The sequence below is a fragment of the Equus przewalskii genome, chromosome 17 (genome assembly GCF_037783145.1).
Source record: "Equus przewalskii isolate Varuska chromosome 17, EquPr2, whole genome shotgun sequence".
Lineage (NCBI taxonomy): Eukaryota > Metazoa > Chordata > Mammalia > Perissodactyla > Equidae > Equus > Equus przewalskii.
This window is the reverse complement of record NC_091847.1, coordinates 9814948-9842346: the sequence shown is the minus strand read 5'-3', so window position 1 is coordinate 9842346 and position 27399 is coordinate 9814948. Positions and strand designations below refer to the sequence as shown.

Here is a 27399-nt window from a genome sequence, read left to right as displayed (position 1 = left end):
CGGTTAATGAACGGGAGGCTGCAGGCAGGCATGTCTGGTGGGGTGGGGCATCAGTGTTCTGAGCAGATGAAGTTCTTGATGCCCATTAGATGACAAGTTCTTCCCTCCCACCAGATGCCATCCTCACAGCAGCTGTCACAGGGCACCTGCAGCCCCGACCGTGAGCCCCTGGGGGTCAGCATGGAGCTAAGGGTCCCTCCCCTGTCCCCCGTCAGTGCCCTTCTACCTGCTGGTCCTGGAGCCCAGCCAGGTCCCCAGGGCTCCAGGCCAGACCATGGAGCCGGGAACCACACCGAAGCAGGCAGGTGGCCCCTGCCTGGGACGTTGTCTTCATTCCCCGATGGCAGGAAGCAGACAGAGGCTGCAGGGAGACCCACCCCACAGGGGAGTCCTGGTGTCTGTGGGGCCAGGCAGGGTGCAAGACTCAGGGGGGCACCTGCACCCCTCAGCCCCCGCCTGTGCCCCCAGTACCTTGCCCTGTGCTTCCTGTCCACACCAGCCACGGCAACTCTACCTTATTGGCTGGAGCAAAGCTGAGCCCCTCACTTCTTAAGGCCTGACTGAGAGCTCACCTCCTCCAGGAAGTCTTCCCAGATGCCCCTCCCTCAGCCCCCCTCCCTCTGGCTCCCACTTCCCTCTCTGTCTGCCCTGTGCACCTCACACGTACAGGAGCCACCTGATGTGGTCCCTGCGCCCCCTGAGCATTCCCTGTGCTCCTACAAGAGTATCACTGGGGAAGAGCATTGCAGCCCTTCTAGCGCCAGCCCTCCTGGGTATCAGGCCCGACAGTCCCTGAGAGGAGCTCACAGTGTGACAGAGGGACCAGAATGGGATCCCTAGGTCTGGCCCCGCCCCCCATGCCTTCCCAGGATGGGGCTTGGTCCAGGCGCACAGTGCAGGGTGTGAAGTGGGGCCCTTCGGCTCCCTGAGCACACTCACTCGAGTGCTCTCTTCTCTCCTCCTCCTAACAGCCCTTGGTGCTCCCGCGGGGAGCGGGAGCAGCGTCAGCACATGGCAAGGGGAGGGCTCGGGGGAGCTTATATACTTGCTACTTGCCAAAATCAGAAGCCAGACAACAGGGACAATACGGTGCGTAGCGGTCCTGATACCATGTTCCCACAGCCACATCCAAACGTCAGATTCCCCCAAGCAGGGCCTGCCCTCCAAGGCCTCGGGGTGGCTGGCACCAGGCCAGGTGGACAGTGGGCAGACACAGAGAATCCATGGCCGAGGGGTCTGGTCAGGCAGGTGTCCCCAGAGGACAGGAGAGGCCAGGTCAGCAAACATGAGTGCCTGCTATGTGCATGTGAGAGCGAGAATCTGCTGGGCCAGATGTGTTCCAGCTTAGCCCAGAGCAGCCGGCTTGGAGCTGGGGTGCTTGCAGGGGTGACAGTGAGAAGAGGGGCTGCACAGGGAGCTGTGGGCAGGTCTAGACCTGGGCCTAGTGTGAACTTGGCTCTGTGCCTGGCATACAGTAGGTGCTCAATTAATGCTAGTTCCGATCTCTTCCCACCAGTACCCTTTTCCCTCTCAAATCTACCGTCTCCTGCAGGATTTTGTCTCTCAATTGTCCGCACCACTGTCCACCCTGTGCCGAAGCCCAGGGCCACAAGTCCTTCTGGACGCCTTTCCTCTCCATCCCGTCCATCCCATCCCCGAGGCCTGCCGTGTCTGACTTGTCAACCGTCCTGGCCATCTGGTTACTTGCCACCCTGCCAGCGCTTGCACCCTGTGCTCCACCGCCTCACTGCGTATGCAGTTCCCAGAGCACTCCCCAAGTGCCCTTCCCGGCAGGCCTGCCTGACTCTGTCCTGCACCATGTCCTAGGACTCAGGGCAGACGGCGCCTCTCCGGGGGTACCACCCCAGTCCAGCCTCCGCCCAACCACGTCAGCTCCCCTCGGGCTCCTGCACCTCCCTCGGTGCCCACCTGCGGGACCCGAGGCACTCCGGTTGTGACTGGCTGGTACTTTGTCAACAAACCAGTGAGCCCCACAGGTTCGGAGCAGGGCTGCCAAGGGGCAGGCCCTGTGTCTGTAGGGTGAGTGAGTGAGTGACAGTCGCTAAAGAACCTGGAATGGAAAGATGCAGGCTAATTAGGAAGAAACTGCCGGGGCAAGCAGCTGTGGCTTGCAGGAAGCCTGGAAGGGGCTGGAACACAGCAGCTTTGTTCTCAGAGCCGCTCTGCGTTTGGCAGCATGTGGGGGCTGAGCATCTGAGAACCACCAGGAAGGCGGGAGGAGTGAGGTGAGCTCACCAGTGGGCTCCCCATCAGCCGATTAACTCATCAGACCCACCTGTGATCCTGTCTCCACCTTGCGCCTGGGGGACGTGATTGGCTTCAGGGCACAGAGGGCAGCATCCCGCTTCCTTCCAGCCTCAGCCGGAGCCAACAGATGGGTTCTCCACTTCTTGGGCTGAGGCATGGGGTAGGGGTGGGGGGTCTTCTGAACCCCGATGGATTTCAGCCACAGACGATTTCTTTTTCTTTGTTCCCAATCAGTTCTGATCCAAGGAAATCAGAGCAGTCCCGCCTGATCTCCTGTTATTTGTCGTTATTTAATCTGGTTTTTTTCTGAACCAGTTTAAACTGGAATCAGAACCTTTGCTTCCACTTTTTAGAACATTTTAGGCATTTCTGTTCAGCCCCAGTGCCCACATCATGTGTTGTTCCCATGTATCCCTGAGAGGCCCGTGCCGGGCGGAGCCCAGGCTGCCTCGGGGCTGTCCCCGGTCCCTCCCCTCCTGTGAACTGTGGGACGGCCCTGTGTCTTCCGCTGGTCCCGGCTGCACGTGTGAGGAGAGACGCTCCCGGGAAGGTCCAGTCCACCGAGGCAGGTGTGCGTGGAGCTTCCCGTGGAGTTTCTTTTGCTCAGGATCTCACAGAGAAAACTGTGCAGCCAGGGGGCGGGCAGCACAACTCCGGAGACCACCTGCGGAAGGTCCTGACTCCCAGGGGACATGTGTTGTCATGTTAGGAAGGCTCCATAACCATGGCCATGATGCATGAGCCCTGTGTGTGTGCAGGGGCGTCCAGAGCTTGCGGGAGGTTGGGGAGACTGGGCCTTCCCTCTGTGTGTGTGTGTGTGTGTGTGTGTGTGTGTGTGTGTGTGTGTGTGTCTGTGTGTGTCTCATACGCACACACACACACTCACTCTCTCTCTCTCTCGTTCATTCTCGGGGTATTTACTGAGTACCTGCCATGTGCTGGGGCACAGAAGTGCACAGGATGCCAAGTCCCACCCTCGTGGTGCTCACGCTCCAGCGTGTAAGCCCATCCTGAGGCCACCCCGCCTGCCCCAGCCTCCTTTCTCAGCACCTTCCCTTCACGTTCCAAGAGGAGGCACAGATGTGGGGGAGAGAACTTTCCAGAGGCTCTGAACATCGAGCTGGGGCATGGAGATGGGGTCTGCCAGGCTGTGGGGTGACCTGAGGCGGAGTGTGCAGGAAGGCCACCTGGGCCCACCTCCAGCAGAGCAGGGTCCCCAGCCTGCTCACCGGCAAACCACCAGCACAACTTTGACCTTAGCCGAGTGCCATCTGCACCGTTATTTATTTAAGATTATATTTTTAAAAGACTCACTTTTGGGCGTTAAATAAATGGATCTTAAAATGGAACTTTATTATTTTTTTCTGAAATGGGGAACCTGATAATACCCAAGGAAGATGGCCCTGTGTCTGTCTCCGTCCAGCCTAAAATAACCTCGTTTGGGTCGTGTGTACGTCCTGGGTTGAGGGCAACCCCGCAGCAGTGGAGGGCAGGCTGGAGGGTGGAGAGGCCTCTGATGGGGCTCTCGTGGAACTGAAGGACCGGGCCCTGCCTTCCTCCAGGCACAGGGCCAGGCTGGGCAGGACAGGGGCCCTTTCCCGTGAAAGCCCACCCTCCCACTGCCCGGAGCTGCTTGTCCGCGGGGTGGCTGATGTAGGCCCGTCGCCGCTTGTTCTTAAAGGAGCTGATTTATAGCAGGAAGAGCGAGGAGGGATGCTGCGTCGGAGGTAATAGATACCTCGTGAGGGAGCCTGAGGTTCTCGCTCTGCCTAGTGGGCCTCTGGAGAGACAGGAATCCACTGGTTGTCACCAGGGCCCTGAGATGGAGTTTTCCTGTGTTCTGCTGTTGAATATCAGTGATTTAACAGCAGAGCAGCGCGGCCCCCTCCCCACCACCACATTGAGAAGATTGAAGTGTTTCCGATTGAAATGTCTGTTTACAGCCCATATTTCCTCCGAGCTGTATATTTTATTGTCGTATTGACAGTAATTTGACTCGGATGTCACCTCCGTCCCGATGCGCGTTCTTTATGCCGCCTGTGGGTCCAGGGGGGTTTCAGAAACCAGTTACATTGATCACACCACAGAGAGGCAGGAGGAGCTGATGGGGGGACTGCCAGAGGCCCCAGTCAGGCGGGGAGTCTGTGCCCAGCCTGCAGACAGGAGGGGAACTGAGGCAGAGGAGAGCAGGCCGCAGGGCCTAGAGGGGCAGGGCTGCTGTGGGCAGGCGCTGACTGAATAGTGCCTGTGGGTCGTCTGGTAAACCTGCACAAACTCCTGTGAGACGAGCATTGTGAAGTCGCTTTACGGGTAAGGAACCCGAGACCCAGAGCCCCAGTTCTTTGTGTCCATCACAGAATTAGGAAATGGTGTGGCCAGCCCCACCCCGAGCCTCTGGGCTCCCAGGCCTAGGCACTTCTACTCCCCAATAAGGGGGCTCAGGGGGCTGTGGACAGCTGAGTGTGGGGCAGGTTAAGGTCCTCAAGCAGCTCCCTTGGCGGCTGGTGCCCACGCCTGCCCTGCCCAGGCCTGGCAGAGCCAGGCTCCCTGCAGCCCTCCTGTGCCCTCAGCCCAGGTTCCCATGTCCACGGGAGGTCCACTCAGAGCTGCAGATGATATGCTGGTCACTAGCCCACAGCAAGCCTGAGGTGGTGCTGTTCGTCCTTCTTCTGGATGAGGAACCAGCTCAGAGAGGTTCAGCCACTTACCCAAAGTTGCCCAGTTCAGAGCCGTCAAGCGCGGTCGGAACCGAGGTCTGCCTGGGTCCAGGGCCCGTTCTCGCATCTCCTGCCCTTCCTTCCCAGCTGCCCCAGAGAAAGCAACCACCCACCTGAGCACTCTGGGATTTCTGGGGTAATCCTGCTCAGGTGGCCCCCAGGAAATTCTGCCTGGTGCTCTGGGTGCCATTTTCACCTCTCATCTAGACAGTGAGCTCCAGGAGGGCGGGGCGAGAGTCCTCCTCCTTGCAGTCCCCGCAGTGTCCAGCCCAGTGCCTGGCATACTGTCAACACTGCAGGGGTGTGTGGCGGATGAGTGACAGACGCATGAATGAGCAAAAGAAAGAACTAGTGGATGAAACAGGGCCCAGGAGCAAGTGGTGACAGAATGGGTGGCACCAGCCCCCTCCCTAGGTGAGGGCAGGCTGGTGGCTGGTCACCCGGTGGCTGTCGGACATCAGAACAGACGCATCCACAGAGGAATGGATGCGACAGCTCCTCCAGCCCCTCGTCATAAATCACAGCAGAAGCCACGGGAAATGAGTGCCAGACTTTTCTTTCTATTTAGTAATTTATCAAGGGAAGAGGCACATTAATAAACATATTTCCCTTGAGGGGTGGGAATAACAGAGATGAATATCACTGTCAGATTTGGCCTGTTTCCTCTTGTTAGGGGCGTGCGAGAGGGTGGGAATCCAAACATTAGCAGTAAAACCTTTTTTTAAAAATGTTACGAAGTGTATTTCTTACTTTACGTGATGTTACATCTTTTTCTCCCTTTTATTTCCCTGTTTTCCACTCAGTTCGTAAGTAACAGGCGTCTTTTGGGAGATTCGCTTTTGGGTCTTCCTTTGAGTGAGGATTGGCGAGGAGTGAACTCAGCAGATAAGAACCGAGAAGCGTGGAGGACGGGCGAGTGGGCTGACTGACTGTCGGTGACAGACGTCCTCCTGTGTGGCCCGGTCCTCTTTTCTCGACTTGCGGTCCCCGGCTCCGTTATTGCCCTGGGCTCACCTGCCTGTCAGAATGGTCCTCTTAGCCCTAGAGGGCTGTATCCGTTCACAGTCTCGTTTGGAAGGGCTGCTAGGTTTTAGGCACCATCCTCGGTGCTCTCCTGTGTCCTGTGTTGAGGCCAAGCCACGCTGCCCCCTTGTACAGACGGGCAGAGAGAGGCTCCAGGAGCCTGAATCACGTGCCCCAAGGCAGCCACTCAGCATCAGGCTCAGGGTGGCCGGCCGGCACAGGCTGTGTGCCCCCCATGGTGCGTGTATGTGTGTGTGTGTGTGTGTGTGTGTCTGCCCCAGCCCCTGCCCCTCCGGGAGAGCCCTCCCCGAGGTGCTTCCCTGCCCGCCCTGAGCAGAGGCCGTGGTGGGGGGGGGGTCATTTTGCTGGTCGTCTGCCTGCCTCCCAGTCCTTTTCTACAATTCCTCTGGCTCTATGGCCTTGGGCCAGCTACTCATTCTGTCGTTTGTAAAATGGATAATAATTCTCCCTTCCTCGTAGCACAGTTGTGAAGGTTAAACTGCTTAATACTTTAAAGTGCTTAGAACAGTCCCCAGCCACTGCGGGGCGTTCACGCGATGCGGACTTTCGGGGCCTGTGGTTCTGCCTCCCTCACCGCCCCGCGCCTGCGCTGGTTGCTCAGCACTGAGCATCTCCCACCTTGGCCTCACCACCGAGCCAGCCGTATTCGAGGGTTGGGATACAATGGTGAGGGGAAAAGACCCAAGTCCCTTATTCCTGAAGGTGGGAGAGACAGAACTGACTGGCTAGCCACACAGGTGGATGCGCACTCATGGTGGGACACCTGTTTGGAGAGAGGGGACCGCAGCGCTGGAGAGCATGCCATGGGACCTGCCCACATCGAGGAGGTCAGGCATGGTTTCCCAGAAGGCGATGATCTGGCTGAGATCTGAGCACAGAGAGGAGGGAAGAGCACTGTAGACAGAGGAAGCTGTATGTGCAAAGGCCCTGTGCAGGAGGGTGGGGGACATGAGGGGAGCTGGAAGGAGCAGAGCAGGGCACGAGGGCAGGATGAACCTGGAGATGTGGACAGGGGCCACAGGGCTACCAAACCATGCTGAGGATTTGGGCCTTTTTCCTAATAGCAGTGGGCAGCTTTGGAAAGGTTTGGGGGGCACAGAGTGGGGAGTGAAAAGCTGTGATGAGAGCGCGTCTTCCTGGCCCCACCTCTCCCTGCCTCTCTGAAGATAGACTCGAGGACTCTGAGGGCCCAGAAAAGCCACACATCAGGGCCCCTGCGGACCTGGGTTCAAATCCCGCCCTTGAGCAAGTCCCTCCCCTCCCCACGCCTGGTTTTCTCATCTGCAAAGCTGGGTTTGCGTCTCGGAGGGTGGTGGTAGCTGTCAGTTGAGACACTGGCTCTAAATGTCACTAAATAGCACTGTCACTGGGTTATTAGTCACTCCAGAGTTCAGAGGCAGGTGCTTATCGAATACCACACCAAAAGGACATGCACCTTCTCTAGTTGCTGACCCCCAGGGTGCGTCTGTTTGTCGTCTGCTCATTGAGAGGGCGGTTGTATTGTGGCGCAGCCTCAGTGCCCACTGGGGCGTGGGCCTGCGCCGTGGGGCCCCTCTGAGGCAGCACATGGTCAGGCACCTTCTGCCCCTAGGCATGCGGCCTGGGATCCTTCCTGCCACAGCAGAAAGGTGGCATTATCCGAGTGCGTCCCCTGCTGGCCTGGGTGCTGGTCACACTCCTGGGGTCCTCTGTGAGCTGAGTGAGCCTGCATCCCCAAAAGCATCTATGAAGCGCCTTCTGTGTACCCACCGTAGCTCTGCTTGCTGAATGATGCATGAACCTCTGGCCTCAGAACCCAACAGAATAAACAGTCAGCCAAATACAACAACTTCAGCTGACGAGGATGTTCAAGGACAAGGATACTCTGAGTAGCTCAGATTTTCCTCCACCTGGGTGCTTGCGTAAGAGCACTTCATCCTTCTTGTTGAGAACAAAGTATACGGTCACCTGGGCACCACAGTTGTAGGGCATTTCCGAGTGCACAGGCCCCCTCAGCGTCTGTCATCCTGTAGGAGCACGACCACCCACCCTGGCAGGGGATCAGTTTTTATGCTCAGGTTATTGACGAAGGTTCTCAGTCTCCCATCGGTTAAGCGATTTGCCCTAGGCCACGCAGCTGACCTGTGGCACCAGCCCAAGGCAGCCTGTGTGCACCCTCACCCTACCCGACACGGCTGCTGGTCCAGCCCAGGTCTCTGTCCCTGTACCCAGGGTCTCTCATCCACGGAGAAGACAGTTAGCAGAGAAAACCCTGGAATCCCCTTCCAGCCCGAGGATTCTGGGGCCTCCCCTCTCCTCTCCACAGCCTCAGAGAGATGTCTCTCTGGTAGCGCAGCGGTAAAGGGCCTTCCCAGGGCTTCCCAGGTTTGCCAGCCCAGAGTGGAGGGCTGGGGAGGGCCAGAGGTGGTTGACCCCCCAGGCCCAGCAGTAGATGGATCCCAGGTGGCTCTGGAGTCACACAGGCCAGATATGCCCCGAGCTTTCTCAGGGGCTGGCTGGTACTGGGGATCGGGGCTCAAGAGATTCACAGACCATCACTTCTGCCCTCGGTGCTCCTTGCAGCTGTGGAGACAAGGCACCAACACACCAACGCTGTGGCCAGAACAGCCTGCCATCTCCCTGGAGGAGGGGGACCTATGAGCCCTGAGCAGGTCTGAGCAGGCAGAAGGGAGAAAAGCGGGTATCACGAGCCCAGGAACAGCCAGCACAGGCACGGAGGTGGGCTGGGCTGGGCTGTGTATAGTGGGGGGGTGTTTGAGCAGCCGCTAGAGTTGTTTACAGGCAACACCCCAAGCCCAAGGGGAACCCGGGGGCCACTGACGGGAGGACGGCTGGGCAGGGCCAGCGGGGCCCAGGAAGACCCTTTTCCATGCAGGTGTCCAGAAATGCAGGGTCCCAGCAGAGCGTTTATGTGCCATGGCCGTGTGCAAGGCATGTCCCATATGCCACCGAATTACTCCTCACCACAGCCGTGGAGGTCGGCACCAGTAGACCCTGTTACAAAGAGGAAGCGGGGGCTCAGAGAGGGTCTGGACAAGGCAGAAACCTTGGCCTGTGGGGAGTTGTCCGGTGATGTCGTGAGACCATTTCGAGGCCACTGTTTGTCCAGAGGAAAGACCTGGAGCCCTGATCAGGGAGGAGGGACCGTGGGGAGGAGCAGTCTGGAGCCATGGCGGGAGAGCCCGTGGCCCTGGGCGCAGGGAGCGCGGTCTGGGGCAGGCCCTCTCCCGCTCCCACGGATCCATATGTATGAGTTGGGGAGGGCTGAGAGCACGTCCAAGGGGCTGTCAGATAGGCGGGTGCAGTGTGTGTGCATGAGTGCATGTAGGGGGGGTACATGTGTGTGGGGTGTACGTGTGTGTGCATGTGGGGTGGTGTGCTTGTGTGTGTGTGTGTGCATGTCGGGGGGTGGGGGGTGGTGTATGCGCGTGTGTTTAAGGCAACAGGCTTTCCAAGCCTCAGGCGACTCCAGGACTGAAAGGGCTCAGAATTGGAGAGTCATCTGTGTGTGGCCAAGCTGCCTCTCACTGCTGCTCCCACCACCTCCCCACTCCATCGGCAGCCTCCCCAGCAGGCCCCAGAGAACCAGCCAAAGGCCCAGGCATTGTGCTAGGAGTCTGGGGGCTTGGCAAGTGCCCTAAGAGGGGGCATCTGGGGTGATCCTAGTTGCAGCGTGATCCGTGACCTTGGAACACTTAACTCCTTTCACGGTCCTCCCCATGGAGTAGCCACCCGGTGGAATTCTCTACAGCAAATTAAAAAGGGCCAGTTATTGCCACACTCAACGGCATGGAGAAATCTCACAAACCGATAATGTAGGATGAAAGAAGCTGAATAAGAAAGAGTATTTATAATTCTATTTGCATACCAGGAAAATGCTCAAAACTCGCAACACTAAGCTGAGTGTTGGAAGCCAGGATAGTGGCTGCCCACGGGGTGGGTCCAGAAGGGGCAGAGGGGGCTTTGGGCGCTGGCCATGGCCTATTACTTGACCTGCTGCTGGCTTCGCAGGTGGGTTCCCTTTGGGAGAGGCCACCAAGCTTAGGGCTCGTGTGCTGTGCTGTCAGCATTGCTGGGCCCAGCCCTGGTGTCTGCATACCTGATGGTAAAGCTGCTGTTGTGTGTTCAAGGCTCATATCCCCTTGCTCAAGCACCTGCCCTGTGCTTCCTGAATCCTGCCCACACCTTGTGTGGATCAGTCCCATTTAAGAGATGAGTAAATGAGGCTGAGAGAGGCTCCGTCCCTCGCCCAAGAGCCTGCAGCTGGAAAGTGGCCAAGCTGCGATTCCCATTAGGCCATCCTTACAGGCTCTTCCTGTCCCCTGCCTTCCAGTCACCCGCCCCCTTTTCATGCCCCCTACAAACACTGCGGTGAGGCTGACAGGCCTTGGGTCGGGTGTTCCGCAGTGTCACGTTTCTCCAGCCCGCGGGTGACGCCCCGTCTCAGCCGCAAGCGTGCGCTGTCCATCTCCCCGCTCTCGGACGCCAGCCTCGACCTGCAGCGCATGATCCGGACCTCGCCCAGCTCGCTGGTGGCCTACATCAACAACTCGCGCAGCAGCTCAGCGGCCAGCGGCTCCTACGGGCACCTGTCGGCGGGCGCCCTGAGGTGAGCCTGGCCCGCCAGCAGGGGGCTGGGGATTGGGAGCTGGGCTGGGCGCCAAATGGGGACGGTCCGCGCTTTCAATCCGAGAAGACAGGACTTGTTGCATTTGGGAATCAGCATACTTGCAAGTTTTTCCTGAATTCAAAAACCAATAATGGTGAAGTTGAAATGTGCCAACATTGAGAACGTCTTCATGTGCTTGCTATTTATCCTCCAAACACAATTTCTGATGTGAGGAGTAGTGTTTACCAGGTCTGTCACAAAAGGTTCAATCATGAAATCAAAGGTGACTTTCCTGCTATTTCAGCAGGTGTCCTGGAGCAGCCAGGCCGTTGACCAGCAGCGGGGGCCACAGGAGGCATGACACAGACTTGGGCCACACAAGTCTCTGGGCTGGCAGCAGGCCCCCACTGTGGTCACGGCGTGGCACAGCCAACCTCATGGACACCTTAGTCCCCCCTGTGCAGCCCTTGACTGCTCTAAGGACTGAGACCCCAACCAACTTGACTGAAGACATGTTCTTCCCCGACCCTCCTGAAGGGCCAGGAGGCGTTAGGAATGTCAGGAGAGCTCGGCCCGGGGACCCAGAGATAGAAGTGATAACAAGGATGTTAGTTATCTTTTGCTGTATGACAAATTACTCCCAAACTTAGCAGTTTAAAACAACGATAAGCATTTATTATCTCTCACCATGTCTGAGGGCCAGGACGGTGAGACTGGCTTAGCCCTGCGTCCATGAGGCTGCAGTCAAGATGTCAGCCAGGGCCGTGGTCACCTGGAGACTTGACCAGGCCTGGGATCTGTTTCCAAGTTGGCTCACTCACACGGCTGTTGGCAGGAGCTTTAGTTTCTCCTGCGGGAGCCTCTCCACAGGGCTGCTTGAGCATCCTCACAACATGGCAGCTGGCTTCCCCTCCCCGTGACCCCAGAGCAAGTGATCCGAGAGAGAGCAAAGAGGAAGCCACAGTGTATTTATGGCTTAGCCTCAGAGGTCACCCTTATTTCCTCAGGATCCTGTTCTGGAGAGGGTGGCTCATATGCAAGTGGCACAGTAGGGCCCTAGAAGTGTAGTAGAAGTTACGGAGGAGAGAGGCTGGTGTGAGCTGGACGGCTCGGGCCACACTTCCTGGACAAGGGGACATTCGAACTAGCTTTGGGGCTGAATGGGGTTCAGATAGTCAGGAGCAGTGACGCAGAGCTGCCTCTCAGGCGTGAAGGGCCAGGATGTGGGGGCAAGATGGAGCCTGGCAGCTCCTGAGGGCCGGTTTGCCAGGAACGAAGGCTGCTCCATGACCTTGTCTGCTCTTCTTTGCAGCCCAGCCTTTACCTTCCCCCACCCCCTCAACCCGGTGGCCTACCAGCAGATCCTGAGCCAGCAGAGGAGCCTGGGTTCGGCCTTCGGACACACACCGCCCCTGATCCAGCCCTCGCCCACCTTCCTGGCCCAGCAGCCCATGGCCCTCGCCTCCATCAATGCCACGCCCACCCAGCTCAGCAGCAGCAGCAACTGTCTGAGCGATGCCAGCCAGGTATGGGGGTGCAGGAGCAGAGGGTGGGCCCCCAGGTGCTCATCTGGACCCCCCGAGGACTGTTTCTGCCGGGAACTTGTGGAGGAACTCGGCACAGATGTGGCCAGTGGGCAGAGGCCGTGTGATCCAAAGGGCCTCGGGCTGCATCAGGAGACCGGGGCTCAGCCCTAACACTGCCCTCGCTTACCACAAGCAGGTGCCTAGCCTCAGTTCTGCCATTTCCCATCCAGTGAATGTAACAAGTAGTTAGAGAAACCCCAGAATTCATGGAATCTGGCATAGTGTAGGCAGTCCGTGCACAGCATTTGAAATGGATTAATGGATAATAAATAATACTGTGCAATTTAGTTTTAGAGCCTGAGTTTACCAAAGGCCCTCTTATTTGACCTTTCCAACAGGCCCTTGACATGTGTGGGCATGCCTGCCCAGTGCCTGGCACACACTGGGTGCCATCAGTATGTGGTGAGCGAGTCAAGTCCTGTTTTGCAGATGAGGAAGTGGAGTTAGAGAGCCAGTACCAGAAAGAGGAAAGGGCACAGGCTTTGGAATCAGTTAGACCATGTTTTTGACCCTGACTTGCCTGAAAGCGGCAAGTCTCTTTACCTCTCGGCCTGAGTCTGAAAAGGGGGGCCTGCCACCTGCATGGGGTCATCGTGCATGTACTTGAGCTTCTGTGAGCACAGAGCCCCAGGTCAACGCGGAACCTGTTAGCACTCACAATGACAGTTCTTGAGGTGAAGCAACCCCTGGGCCACCTACCTGGCAAGGCAGACCTGGATGTGAGCACGTGCCGGTGAGGAAGACAAGACACCACACAGTCTGGAAGCAGCCCTCTTCCAGGACATCCTCTCCCTCCAGCTCAGGGCTCCAGGCAGTCACCTGGCACCTCTCTCCAGACAGTGGCTGTCGGCTGTTGTCACATTGCCTGACACTGCAGCTCCAGGCTCTCCTCACCTGCTCCCTGGGCCGGCTGGTCCTGTTCTCCTCAGACCCAGAGCCGCCCCTGCTCTGGAGGGCCAAGAAGTTGAGGCTGTTGGGACAGGAACGAGGGCACCCAGCACTTCCCAAAGAGAGGGTCTCTGTTCCATTTCCCTCAAGTCATGGGAGTGGAGGTGGGGCTGCATGGTGGGGAGGCAGGTGCTGGCAGGCTGAGCTCTGGGCCCTCTCCTGGCCGTGCCCCTGGCCAAAGGACTGAGCTGGGGGCACTTGGTTTCTGAAACTTCAAACCACAGGGTTGGCCCAGATGGTCTGTGTGGGGAGGGTCCCAAAGGTAAAGCCCAGACAGAATTTGAGGTGTCCCCACCCTGCCCCTGTGTGACGGGCTCCCCTGTTCACCCTCCCTCAGAACAAGCCAAGCAGCGAGTCAGCCGTGAGCAGCACCGTCAACCCCATCGTCATTCACAAGCGCAGCAAGGTCAAGACGGAAGCCGAGGGCCTGCGACCAGCCTCCCCGTTGACCCTGACGCAGGTAACCCGCTGGCTGTGCTGGTGGCCTCGGGCTGGGCCAGGCCTTGTCTCCTCTGGGTCAGCTGACTTGGGGCGGCAACCCTGTTGGCGAATGGCTGAGTAGGTGGCTGCCTGCATGAATGAGCAAATGAGTGAACTAGAGAGGGCAGGGTGGGTGCACTGGGAGCTCCGGGAGGACCAGAGCTGGGTCCCCAACAGCCTGCACCTGCTACCTGCTCATCAGACACCTGCTGAATGAGTGAGTGTCTGGGGCTGCACCGTCTCTCGCCCCATTCCTCACCCTCACGAAGCACAAGCCCCGGACAAACTGAGTTGCTCCCGTCTCCAAATGGCTCAGGCCCCTGTCCAGCTGCCCTCTCTCCCTGGAACTTCATCCCCCGCTTTGTCCCCTTTGCCGCCACTCCAGCCTTGCCTGACCCTCCTGGATAATAGGGCTCACATTCGCCCAGACACCCCTCCTAGCCTCTGGGTCAGTGGGTCTGTCTCCAGCACTGCGCCGTAAGCTTTGGAGAGGTGGAGTTTGGGACAAGTGCCTGACTTGGCTCCACATCGCCAGGGTTTGCGTGGGGCCTGGTGCTCAGTAGCTGTGAAATAGTCTTTTCTTATGACTCGATGCATTTGAGGGAGTGAGTGGTGTGGGAAGGGAGGGAAGGGGAGATGATTCCTGGCAGGAAGGCGAGGGGCGGAGCAGCCCAGATCCTGGGGTGGGTCTGTTGCGGGGCTGAGGCCCTTATGCAGGTCCCTTTCGCCATCCTGCCGCTTATTCCACACTGCAGATTGCAGGCAGGCAGTCCCAGCTGTTGGAGCAGAGGCCTGTCATGGGAAGGGCGCAGTGTGAGTGCCGACCTTGCAGGCAAGCCTCCCGCCTCTCTCTGGGCCCCATCTGTTACTATGGAATCACCAGCTTTGACACCAAGGATGCTCGGGGCCTCCTGTCCCCGTCTCCCCTACATCTGCCGGACCATCCTTTATCAAACCTGTAAACCATCGGGCATGCTCTAGGCACTTAATTTTTATGAAATATTGGGTCCTGTTATTGTCAGGCAAACAGAGGGCTGGTGACAAATTCCTCTCCCCTCCCTGACACCAAAGCATCTCAGCATGATGCATGCTCTCGAGGAGGCCGGCCATCGTTGAGGGCTGTGGAAATGGATGAGAAGGGCGCACAGCCAGGGGAGATAAGCATGTGGGGGCAGCAAGGACAGGGAGGGGAGGCCGGCGCTGAGCACCTGCAGGCCCCCTGGCCCATCCCCTCCAGCCCAAAGGGGCCACACACAGCCCTTCTTCGTGCCCAGCTTGGCTCCTCACTCGTGTCAGTGGAAGGAAAGCTGTTTATCATGAGGAGGTTGTCACCGTGTCACTCAGTGTCCTGATTCAGTGACCTGACTCACTTGCTCCCTGACTCATTTGCAGGGTGGATGGCCGTGCTTTCCTTTGGCAGAAAATGCAGTGTAATGAATCCTGTCTCTGCTTAAGCTCTGAAAATCGTGGGTAGCGATGATGCCTGGCTCCGTCTGGAGGCCCACGTGTGCCCACCGCCTCTGTGCCATCCTCCTCTCACACGTCAATGTGGCAGCTTCTTCCAGTCTTCTTTGAAATAAACAGAGCATGCAGCTTATGGAAATAAGTCTAGCTCCAGTTTTTCTGAAAGTGCAGAGTGGGCATTAGGAGGCCCCCGGTCCCCCAGATCTCCCATTGCTAAAGCTTCAGGGCAGAGCACTCTGGCCCCTTCCTTTTAATGTGACCCCGTGCTGCCTGTGGCCTTGGTTCGCAGATGTCATCATTTTCCTTTTCGGAACACGTGGTTAATAGAAAAGTACTCTGATCAACAGCCAGAAGCCCCTCCTGGAGGAGCCCTTTGCAGCTCCAATGGGAAGTGGTCAGGGCTGTGAGTCTGCAGCCGGCCGTGGGGAGACGGGAGGCCGATTTCTGCGCTCCTAGAGATGGACTCAGCGTTAGGAGTGAGGCCGATGTGGGAGCCGCAGCCTCCGCGTCTCTGAGTCTCAGAGATTGTGGGCGCTGGGGCTCTTCACTGTGGGGAGAGGTTGTCCCCCTTTCACAATAAATGCTTCCCCCAGAGGCTCTTTTGAAGGACAGAACTTTCCTGCTGTTTGGTAGGTAGTTTGAAATGTAAAGCAAGTCATTCTGACATCTGCCTCTTGGCTCAGCTTTGCTCCCCGTCTGCCTAGCAGGCCCGTGGAATACTGGGGAGCCCCTGACATTCTCTGGAGGTCCTCGCTGGGCATTCCTCCCAACCTGGGGCACCTGTGCCTCTCCCTTGCCCCAGCTCCTGGTACCTCCCAGCCTGTCCTCATGTCCCCTGCTCAGAGGCTGCCCGTGGCCGGTTCTGCGTTAGCATCAGCTGGGGTGGGGCAGCTCCATGGGTTTTTTTCTTAGTCTCTGCTAGTTTGGGATTAAGAGTCTGTGTCCTCTTTGAAAGGGATTTCAGGCACCTGTGGTCGGGTAGAGACTACCTCCGGGGTCTTTCCTGGGCTTCCTTGAAATGGGTGCATGTGGGCCCCGTCATGGTCAGGAGACTCGAGCCCAGATCCAGGCTGCCACAAGCTCACTCTGCGTTCTGGGGAGGGCGAGTCGACTGCTCCCTGTTTCCCTGCTGTGAGATGAGAATACAAACGCCCTCCTTTGAGGGCCACTGCAGGGGGGCGTGATGCTGGGAGCCTCTGCAGGGCCTTTAGCATCCTCAGCACTCTCCTGGGTGTGAAGCCAGGCGCGCTGTGTCCCCCTGGGAGGAAGGGACAGTATGAGAGAGATCTGAAGGGCCAAGCCAGGGCCTTGTCAGGTTTTCTCTTGCCTCCAGGCAGGAGCAGACCCCGGACACCCTATAAATAAAAATGCCCTCACCCCTGAGTCTGTGGGGCCACACTGCTCCCCCCAGAGCAAACCAAACCACATAAGCAAAAGTCCCTGCCCTCCTTTCTCCTGTTCTGGCCATGTCAGTTGACCCAGGATGTGACGGGACACGTTAGAGAGGCGGGAGGGTCCCCAGGACGGCTGTGTGACAGGAAGAGCGATGGCTGGGAGCCGAATTGAGGAAGGGGGCTGAGACCGCTGGCGAGCGGGGGTGTGTGTACATGTGTGTGTGTGTGTCCACACCTGTACGAGCCCAGCGTATTTTCACAGACCTCAGGGGGCTAATAGCGACATTTCCTCGGGGCCAGGTGTCTGGATGTGGCTCACGTGGGTGTGCTCTGCCCCCCGCAGGAGCAGCTGGCTGACCTCAAGGACGACCTGGACAGGGATGACTGTAAGCAGGAGGCCGAGGTGGTCGTCTACGAGACGAGCTGTCACTGGGAAGACTGCAGCAGGGAGTACGACACGCAGGAGCAGCTGGTGCATGTAAGCGTCGAGCCCCGGCCACCTGCCCACCGTGGATAGAGCCAGGCCACACAGGGCCTTGCGCCTTCCAAGCCCTATGTCGGAGAGAAGGGGCTGGAGGATGAGGCTCCAGGAGGTGCTGGGGCCACATCTTTTACACGTGGAAGGCATGATTATGTATCTGTGCACTGCTTGTTTCTAAAAGGGGGGTTACCAATACGAGAGATTGAAAGAAAATTAAGTAAATGAGAAAACTAGGGGGAAAGGAACAAGAAAATCAAGCCAAGAGTCAAGTTTGTATGAAAAACCAAGGGCCCTGAGCTATGGTTCACATATAAATCTTTTTTTCTGAGCTTCCTAGCAACCAATGCAAAGAGGGAAATAAGATGAGTTAAACCAGCCAGCATCCAAAGATAATATCAAACCCGAACCTGAAAGAAGTTTCTCCCAATAGGAAAGAGTTGGTCATTTCCTCTTGGAGACCATTCACAGAGACCCAGTATACACAGGTGCCAAAAGGTGTTTACACCTGTATCAAAGAGGGGGCTCCTGGGTACTGACAGATCAGGAGACCAGAGAAGACCACAGAGCTAGGTGTGGTCTTCAGGGTATGCCTCTTGGTCCACCCTCTAAACCCTTATACAGCATCATCCATTAGGGTGGCAGTCGGGGGCTAATTTGTGCAGTGGGGGGAGCAGGGGCTCAGCACGGGAGGCTCCTGGCTTCCAACTTGGCTCCCCCACAGCTTGCCGAGTGGTTCTGAGCTAGTGACTTAAAACCTCCGTGAGCCTCAGTTTCCTCCCCTGTGCCGGGAGGTGAGGCCTACCCTGCAGCGGGTGGAGACTGAGGATGATCCCACACGTCAATACTTAGATGGCAGCATTCCGTCCGTGGGAGCTCCCTCCTGCCTCCTCCTCCCTGTTCCCCCCGCAGCCCTGAGCAGCTCTCTTCTCCATCTAGAAAAGCACCCCGTCCCAACACATACTTGGTGAATGAGTATATGTAAAGATGAAGCCCCACTTAACTAGCAGCTCACTTGCTGGGTAGAGTAGTAGAGGAGATACACAGACACGCACACACACACACACTCACACACAGTTCACACCCAGAAGCCATCCAGAAGGAGTTGCTGCTCCCCAGCTCTGTGAACTCAGCATTTAGAACACCGCCCCCTCCCTCTGCTTCCTCCATTCTTGTGACTTGCTCTCAAATACTGTAGGTTTCTCTTGTGTTTGTGTTTTTCTCCCCAAATTCTCAGCAGAAGACCAGAATTTCCCAGCAAACCCATAACAGCTGACATAGGACCTGTGAAGCAGGGTCTTATCTAATCCCTTCTGGAACTTGAACATAATTTTTCAACCTGTGCCACCTGTTTGGGGGAACAAGTCTGAGATGGAGAAGGGCCCGCTGGAGCTGTGAGTCGTAGGACGGATGGGATCAGACTAAAGGAGGAGAAAGGGCACAGCCTCTGAGGCCGGGAGAGGGCCCAGGCAAAGGGGGGAGACGAGGAGGTGAAAAGGTGAAAGATGAGCTCAGTGATGAGTGGGTCGGCCCCAAAGAGCAGGGAGGAAATTCCCCAAGGAAAGGCAGAGGGGTCCAGACCTGGGGAGGAGGGCTTCAGCTGCAGGCTCCCACCTGTGCCCAGGACTGTCCCTGTGGCCATGGGTGGTCACCTCCACCTGGCCCTGGAAAGAGTGGGCTCCTGTGAGAGAGGGGAGCCTCCCCTCTGCCCAGCTCTGTCTTTCTCTCTGCTCCCTGAGAAGATGGATGGTGGCAGCACACGGGCGAATGGGAGCCCCCAGTCGATTATTAACAATTTGTTGCTAAGTAAACCAGTGAGACAAAAATGAAAGGCATTGTCAGGGTGCATTTCTTTCATTTGAAAGACTTTAAAAATGGAGAGTGAGGCTAATATGATAAGATTTCCCTGGAAGTTCAAAGCGCTGTAGATGTTACTTGCTCCAGCGTTGGCATTTGTATGCATGACAGTTGGGCCTGATACTCGGGGCGTGAGGCCGCGGCTTCCTGTCCTACAGGGTGCGGGCTGCCAGTGCCCCAATGCCCAGCTCGTGGACAGCAGTGTAGGTTGCAAAGATCTACAGGGGCACTGCCTGGGAGAAAGACCCACAAACCACAAACGCCAGCCGTGCATGGAATTTTCTTATACATAGGAACACACAAAAACAAGAGTCAAAGGAAACAGATGAAATGAATTGCAATAATATATTGTATTTAACCCAATATATCTAAAATATTATCATTTTGACATGTAATCATATAAAACAAAATTGTTGAGATACGTTACATCCCTTTTTTTCACTCTCAGTCTTTGAAATAGGTGTGTAGTTCACACTTACAGCCCATCCCAGTTGGGAGCAGCCACATTTCAAGGGTTCAAGAGACTCAAGTGGCGAGTGGCTGCTGCATTGGACTGTGGGGGTCCGGAGGTTGTGGGAGGGGTGGGTGGGAGGAAGTGATGGCTGGGAGAGGGAACTGAGAACAGAGAGAAGACGGAATGAGGCTGGAGCAGGGAGAGAGCGGGGCCTCCAAGACCTGAGTGTTCCACCCTCCCCAGCTCCCTGCGGGGAAGCAAGCCCAGCCTAACCCCCAATTCAGGCAGGACAGGGAAGCGACCTTGATGGGCTCAAGGAGGCTCCTGGTGGCCTTTAGAGAGAAGCCCCAGTGGGAGCGGAAGCAGGAGGAGCAGTATACTTATTCACGCTACCACGTGAGTGACTAATACCACCTGTTCCCATTCTCCAGATAAATAAGCAGCCCAAAGGATTATGGGTCACAAAGGTGCTGAGGCCCCACACACATAGTAGCACATCCCAAGCGCAGAGGCAGTAATATCCCTGCTCCAGTGAGGACTGCAGCCTTCACTTAAATCATCAAAGCAAGTGACTGACATCCAGAATGGCCGCCCAGGGCAGCTTGCTCTGTCACGGGTGATGGAAAGCCTCGGTGGCCCACTGCTCCACATCACAGGAGAAACTACCCCGGGGGCACACGGGTGATGGTCCCGGGGCAGAGGCCAGAAGGTGTGGGTGCAGGACTGCGGAAATCAAGAAAAGTGAGCCCACCCTCCTGGCCCAGGGCGGTGCTGGCGGGGTGGGTCTGAGGACCGCTCCTCCAGGGAAGCCCTCTCGCTGTGCGCTGCCCAGCTTTGCCCGAGACGCCCGCCGCCCTGAGAAGGCCGTGCTGCAGGCTCGGGTGCACTGTCTCTGGCTGTCCTGCCTGACTCTCCTGGGCCGTTTGTCCCGGGGCAGCGTCACACTGTGCCCAGAGCCCAGTGTCAGGGTCAGAATCTAGCTCTACCCACACTCATCGCCCGGGTCCTGGGTGGGAAACTTAACAATTTTGGCCTTTGTGAAAAGGAGACAAAGCCATCATCCCATGGGTTACTGTCAAACATAGAGATGAGGATGCATTTATGTTCCCATTGTAATAAAATTTTATTTAAGAATCTCTAGAACAATGGAGGCAAGCTCAGGAGAGGCTTCTCATGTACCCACTGTGTGCACGTCTGCCTCGCTGCAGTTAATTAGTGCCTACTGTTTGCAGCCCGGGAGCATCGTCGTAACCACTAATTCCCCATAGACCAGAGCCTGGAGCCCGGCCTGGCATGAGCAGGATGCCCTTGACCATCGTTGATGGTCCCTTTGATGACTAACTGGAAAATGCAGCCGAGACAAGTCACACGCAGTACATCTTCATTTAATGGCAGCTAAGGCTAACTCATGAGGTGTGGCCTGGCATGTCGGTGGTGGTCTTGTTGGGTGGGTGGTGTGCACATAGTAGGTGGGGGTGTGCACATAGTAGGTGGGGGTGGTCTGTGGAGTGGGTGGTCTGCACATCCTAGGTGGGACCTGGGTGTTGGGTGGCTGGGCTCACCCCGCTCCATGGCTTGTTCCCGACAGCACATCAACAACGAACACATCCACGGGGAGAAGAAGGAGTTCGTGTGCCGCTGGCAGGCCTGCACGCGGGAGCAGAAGCCCTTCAAGGCGCAGTACATGCTGGTGGTGCACATGCGCCGGCACACGGGCGAGAAGCCCCACAAGTGCACGGTGAGTGGCGCCCGGGCACAGTCCTTCCTCACTGCAGCGTCTGTGCCTCCCTGAGGGCCTTCTGCCTGTCTCGGGTCCTTGAGACCCCTCACTGCCTGCTGCCCCAGACCTTTGATTTACTCTTTCTCAGGGGGCGTGCATCTTGTAACTGCGGTGGGGGTGTGTGCCGGTGTCCCTGTGGTTGTGTCTGCGTGACCGTGGGCCCCGAGGCACAGCTATACCCCCACAGCTCACTTGGCTGGATAACCCCGAGCTCGGAAGCACTCTATGGTCTGTGTCCTCTACAGAGAGGACAGATTCATAGTGCTTCACAGCGTGAGCAATGATGGGTTAAAAATCACGTTGGTTAAGCTAAAAAAAAAGTGAACACAAAGATGAGACCTTCTGGAAAGTCTGCCTTATGGAGGCCACAGGATTTGTGAGTGTAATTGGTGAGCCTTTAGCACAGAGAATTGCTCCCTCTTCAAGGGGCTGTGGTCCAGTGATGCAGTGGTGGGGCCGCAGCTGAAGCGTCTGGGAACGCCTCTTTGTGACTTACCATCCTTCATAGATTCCAAGACATATATTTTGTTCTCATTTTAATATCTCTGAAATCAAGCTGCCTTAAAATCGGTGGTGTCCAGGATTCAATGAAATATGCTAACTTTCATTATTTTTTTAATTGAGATAAAATTCACATACCATCAAGTTGCCCTTTTTAAAAAATGCACAGTTCAGTGATTTTTAGTATGTCCACAAAGTCGTGCAGCCATCACCACTAGCTAATTCAGGAACACCTTCCTCACCCCAAAAAGAAACCCTGTGTTTGTTAGCAGTCCCCTCCCGTTCTCCCCTCTCCCCAGCCCCTGACAACCACTGGTCTGCTTCCTCTCTCTAGGAATTTGCTTGTTCTGGTCAGTTCATGAAAATGGAATCTACAATGTGCCCGGCTTTGTTCACTTAGCATGTTTTCAAGATTCATGCATGTTGTAGCACATATCAGCACTTCCTTTCTTTTTATGGCTAAATGATACTCCATTGTATGGCCAGCACATGGGGCTTTTATCCATCATCAGTTGACAGATATTTGCATTGTCTTCACTTTTTGGCTATTATGAATAATGCTGCTGTGAACATTCAGGTACATCCTGTGTGGACATGTGTCTTCAATTCTCTTATGTATATACCTAGGAGTGGAATTGCTGGGTCATATGGCAACTCTCTATTTAACTTTTGAGGACCTGCCAGACTGTTTTCCCAAAAGTCAGCACATTCTGCATTCCCCCCAGCAAGGTGTGAGGGTTCCAGTTTCTCCACATCCTCACCAACACGTGTTACTATCTTTCGACTATAGTCATCCTAGTGGGTGTGAAGTGGCGTCTCATTATGGTTTTGACTAGCATTTCCCTAATGACTGATGATGCTGAGCATCTTTTCATGTGCTTATTGGCCATTTGTAATCTTTGGAGAACTGTCTGCTCAAATCTTTTGCCCATTTTTTGAGTTATTAGTTATTTTATTGTTGAATTTTAATAGTTTTACTAGACCCTTATCAAATATATGGTTTGCAAATGTTTTCTCCTATTCTGTGGGTTGTCTTTTCATTTTCTTGATGGTTTCCTTTGAAGCACAAAAGTTTTTAATTTTGGTGAAGTCCAATTTTTTAATTGCTTGTACTTGTGGTGTCCTATGTAAGAAACCATTGCCTAATCCAAGGTCACAAAGATTTACCCCTATGTTTTCTTCAGAGACTTGTTTGTTTGTTTTTTTTTTTTGAGGAAGATTAGCCCTGAGCTAACATCTGCCGCCAATCCTCCTCTTTTTGCTGAGGAAGATTGGCCCTGAGCTAATATCCATGCCCATCTTCCTCTACTTTATATGTGGGACGCCTACCACAGCATGGCGTGCCAAGCAGTGCCATGTCTGCACCTGGGATCCGGACCGGTGAACCCCAGGCCGCCGAAGCAGAATGTGTGTACCTAACTGCTGCGCCACTGGGCCAGCCCCTCTTCAGAGAGTTTTTTATAGTTTGCAAATACATAGTTCTATTTATGTAAATATAAAATACGTATATAATTTTATAGGGTAGCTCCTGCATTTAGGTCTTTGATCTATTTTGAGTTCATTTTCATCTATGGTGTGAGGTAAGGGCCAACTTCATTCTTTTGCCTGTGGTTATGTAGTTCTCTCAATCCCCTTGTTGAAGAAACTGCTCTTTCTCCCACCAAATCGTCTTGGCCTCTTTATCCAAAATCAGTTGACCCTTCATGTACAAGTTTAATTCTGAACTCTCAGTTCTGTTCCATTGATCTCTACGTCTGCCCTCATGGGAGTACCACACACAGTCTTGATTATTGTGGTTTTGTAGTAAGTTTTGAAATTGGCAAGTGTCAGGCCTCCAAATTTGTCCTTCAAGATTGTTTTGGCTCCCTTGGTCCTTTGCAGCAAGTTCTGAACATAGCCCTCCGAGCGAGTGGTAGCAACCCTAGCTCTCTGATATGGGCTGTACATGGTGGAAACAGATAAAGGCATTTGGATCCAAGTGCGCTCAGTCAGATCGTTCAGGAATAGAGGGGAGGATGTGACGAGTGAGCCAGCTCCTGCTGGGTCTCCATAGCCTCCTGAGGGCCATTTTCACAGATAGTGGGTGCACCTGCAGTATCTTTGGAAGAGGTGCAGCTTCCTGCAATGACCCTTCCTTCCTTCTACCCTCCCTGCCTCTCTCTCTTGCTCCCTCCTTTCTTCCTTCCTTCTTTCCCAAAAATGTTTCTTGAGTGCTGAAAATGTTTCTTTTTCTCAGGCACTAAATGATAGAAACACAGAAATGAACGAGGCTTAGAAGGTACCTGCTCTCATGGAGCGTATATCCTAGTGGGAAGGCCAGATGACAACATGGTTAAGCTCATCACCAATTGTGTTAGGGAGTATAAATGAAAAAGGGTGGAGTGTTATGATTAAGAATATCAGAGAAATGCTCTCAGAACAGATGACCTAAAAGACTGAGAGAGGGAGCCAGGTCAGGGCCGGGGTGGGGACAGGGGCGAGGTTCCAGCCAGAGAGGACTGTGTGTGCAAAGGTCCCTTGCCGGGAAGAACTGAGTGGAGTCAAAAGACTGAAAGGAGACCAGCATGGCCAGAGCGAGGGTGAGGGTGGCCAGCTCACTCAAGGACGTGGAGGTCTCTCGATTTTCCTCTCAGCCCATGTTAATACACAGGAAAGTTCTAATCAGGGTGTGGCATTGGGAAACAGTTAAAGATAATATTTTCTAAGAGTTTTTAATGATATGGGAAGATTCTCACAATGTGCTGTTAACTTTAACAAGCAGAATACATACCTAAATAATTGCTATCTTCGCAATTTGGGTTTAAAAAATCGTGTGGGGGTGAAATGCAAAGCCACCAGGAGGAGACCTGCCTGGATGTCAGCAGTGGCTGTCCGTGGGCAGCCAATGGTTTTCATTTCCTTCTTTGTACTTTTCAGTCCTTTCCAAGTTTTCTAGAATTGCCATATGTCAGTTTTATAATCAGAAAGGAAGGTAAATGTCAATGTTAAAATACAGACTCCTGTGCGCACCGTTGGGGTGGAGTGGAGGAGGGGTCTGGGGAGGAGGCAGGCTCCCTGCGTTGGATCCAGGAGCCCTCACTGACCGAACCCACCTCTCCCCAGTTCGAGGGCTGCTCGAAGGCCTACTCTCGCCTGGAGAACCTGAAGACACACCTGCGGTCCCACACTGGGGAAAAGCCGTATGTGTGTGAGCACGAGGGTTGCAACAAGGCCTTCTCCAATGCCTCAGACCGTGCCAAGCACCAGAACCGCACCCACTCCAATGAGGTACCTCGGCTGGGGGTGCACCAGGCTTGTGCAGGGGCCCTGCTGACACGTGCATGAATGCATCACCCCATGGCTTCTCGACATCTGTAGGCCATTCGGTAGCCAGGTGCCAGGTCCCACTCCCCGCCCCCCCCACAACGACTGGCTGTCTGAGCTCAGCACACATCAGCAGGCCCCTGCCCCTGTGGCCTGGGCAGCTGGCAATGACATGCTCTAGCCACCAGTGCTACCTGGGCCTGGCGTAGCTGTCAGCCCCCCCGCTGATGGGGCACAGAGCAGCCTTTGTCTCCCCAGGGAGCCAGAACCCCCAGCAGGGCTGAGAGAGCCCAGGGAGGGAAGTCGGGCGGGAGCCTGTGCTGTCTGCTGTCCTGGTCCCAACCCAGCCACTCAATTGCTGTCAGTCAGGTAGGCTCAGGAAAGAAGGTTTCTAAAAGCTTACATTTTAGACCCAAAGGGACTTGCTCCAAGGCTTATAAGAAATTAGAGGATTTCCCAAATGTATATGCAGCCCATAGTCTCTACAGACAAGAGCTAGCCTTGGAGAGGTGTATGTATGTGTATTAGCAATTATGTGTATGCACGTGTGTGGGTGTGTATCAGTATGTGTATGTATGTGGGTGTGCATGTACATGTGGATATATCATGTGGGTGTGTGCATGCATATTTGTGTGTGTGTATATGAGTGTGCCTGTACATGTGTATCTGCACATGTGTATCTGTGTATATACTGAGTGTGTGTCAGTGGAAGTGTGTGTATGCATGTGAGTGTGCACGTAGCTGTGTGAGCATGTGTGTATACATGTGTGTGCATGTATGTATGTGGGTTTCAGGGTGTGTGTCTGTATGTGGATGTGAGTGTGTGTGTGTTTCAGCTCAGGACTGAGGTTCAGAAAGCCTGGGTTTTCTGGGTGACTTTGAGCCCGTATCTTTGCCTCTCTGAACCTGTCTTCGGCAGAGAGTCCTAGCGCTGTCTCACAGGTTTAAAGAGATCATACACTTGCTTCTGATATAAAAATCCCAGCGCCCTCGTTACAGGGGAGGCAGCACAGTGACCACACCAGACTCTGTCCCTCATCCCTCCACAGTGTCTGATCCATGTCCCCAGCTTGTGGCGGGAGTTCCTGGACCACATGCTTACCTTCAGGGGAAGGTGGCAGGCAGGCGGGGCAGGGCTGGGCTCCTGCAGGCCTCGGGGTGGGGAGCGGCTCCATCCAGAGGGCACTGGCTGCAAATAGGTCGAGCACCTCCCCGCTGTGCCGGCCAGGCTCTACCAGAGCGTCGGGCATGGCTGCAAGAGAATGGGCAGTGCCCCCTTCAGAGGCTGTCTTCGTATCCCGTCCATGATGCAGGCCTGCTTCTCTTCCCAGAAACCCTACATTTGCAAGATCCCAGGCTGCACCAAGCGATACACGGACCCCAGCTCTCTCCGGAAGCATGTGAAAACGGTCCACGGCCCAGATGCCCATGTCACCAAGAAGCAACGCAATGACGTGCACCTCCGCGCCCCCCTGCTCAAGGAGAATGGGGACACTGAGGCCAGCGCTGAGCCTGGTGGCCAGGGCTCTGAGGAGAGTGCCGAGGCCAGCAGCACCAGCCAGGCTGTGGAGGACTGCCTGCACGTCAAAGCCATCAAGACGGAGAGCTCCGGGGTAAGCAGAGCTGGGCAGCAGAGGCCCCATCCATGCCCTCCGGCTCCCAGGAGGCCAAGCCCAGCTGGCACGAGGGCCCTCGGGGGCCCAGAGCCCCAACTACAGCTGTGGGCTGCGCCCCGGGCTCCCCCCTCTAAGCACATGATAATGTCCCTCCTCTCCAGCTCAACTTTCCTCCTTTCACCCCCTTGAGCTTCACACAGAACCTGTCTTGTGCCAGGTCCCATTCTGCTGGGCAGGCTGTGGGCGATGGGAATGCCCGCCTCACCATGTGGTCAGTCTGCAAGGGGGCGGGGGTGGTCCCTGGCATCTGCCTTTCCAACTAGCAGCCGAGTGCCGCAGCCGGCCCCTCCCTCTGTCCTGTCTCTGCGTCCTCGCCCCTCTGGCCTCCACTCCTTTTGTTCTAACCACCTGTTCTTTGTCTCCGCCTCTTTCTCCCGACTGTACCTCCCCTAAGGATAGACGGTACTGAGGTGAGCGGAGAAGCCGGGGCGGTGAGGGCGGGCTGGCCTGTGCAAGGGTGGGCTGGGCTGCCTGGGCGGACACTGACCTGTCAGGCCAGGCCCCTCCTGGGCCCGGGCAGGTCGGTTTGGATAGGTAGACGGCAGGCACTGCAGGTGGGAGCATCGGAGCAGGTAAAGGCTGGCAGCAGGAGCCAAGCCGGCAGGTGCAGGAGTGAGCGGTGGGGTCCGAGCCTGCAGGAGGGACAGGGCTGTGGAGGTGCGAGTTCAGGCTGCAGAGGAGAGCAGGACCGACCTACAGGGGGCCTTGAGCGCCAAGAGGGGGAATGTGGGTGGTGCCACGGGCAGGAGGGAGCACTGCAGCTTCCCCAGGAGAGGTCCTGAATTTGGGGCTTTCAGCCTAGGAATGAGCCCAGGGGTGCCACGTCTGCTCCACCCAATG

The 27399-nt window shown here is 55.9% G+C and overlaps 1 protein-coding gene across 5 annotated transcripts in view; it reads left to right on the top strand.

The window, feature by feature from the left end:
- GLI2 (GLI family zinc finger 2) overlaps window positions 1-27399 on the top strand; it is a 251766-nt gene that overhangs the window by 217702 nt on the left and 6665 nt on the right. For all 5 annotated transcript variants that reach the window (XM_070581030.1, XM_070581031.1, XM_070581033.1 and 2 more), the window contains 7 exons: window positions 10437-10638; window positions 11951-12164; window positions 13510-13632; window positions 16854-16988; window positions 20888-21037; window positions 24683-24847; window positions 26215-26496. In XM_070581030.1, the coding sequence (XP_070437131.1) occupies window positions 10437-10638; window positions 11951-12164; window positions 13510-13632; window positions 16854-16988; window positions 20888-21037; window positions 24683-24847; window positions 26215-26496 (1271 nt within the window). The remainder of the gene's footprint in view (window positions 1-10436; window positions 10639-11950; window positions 12165-13509; window positions 13633-16853; window positions 16989-20887; window positions 21038-24682; window positions 24848-26214; window positions 26497-27399) is intronic.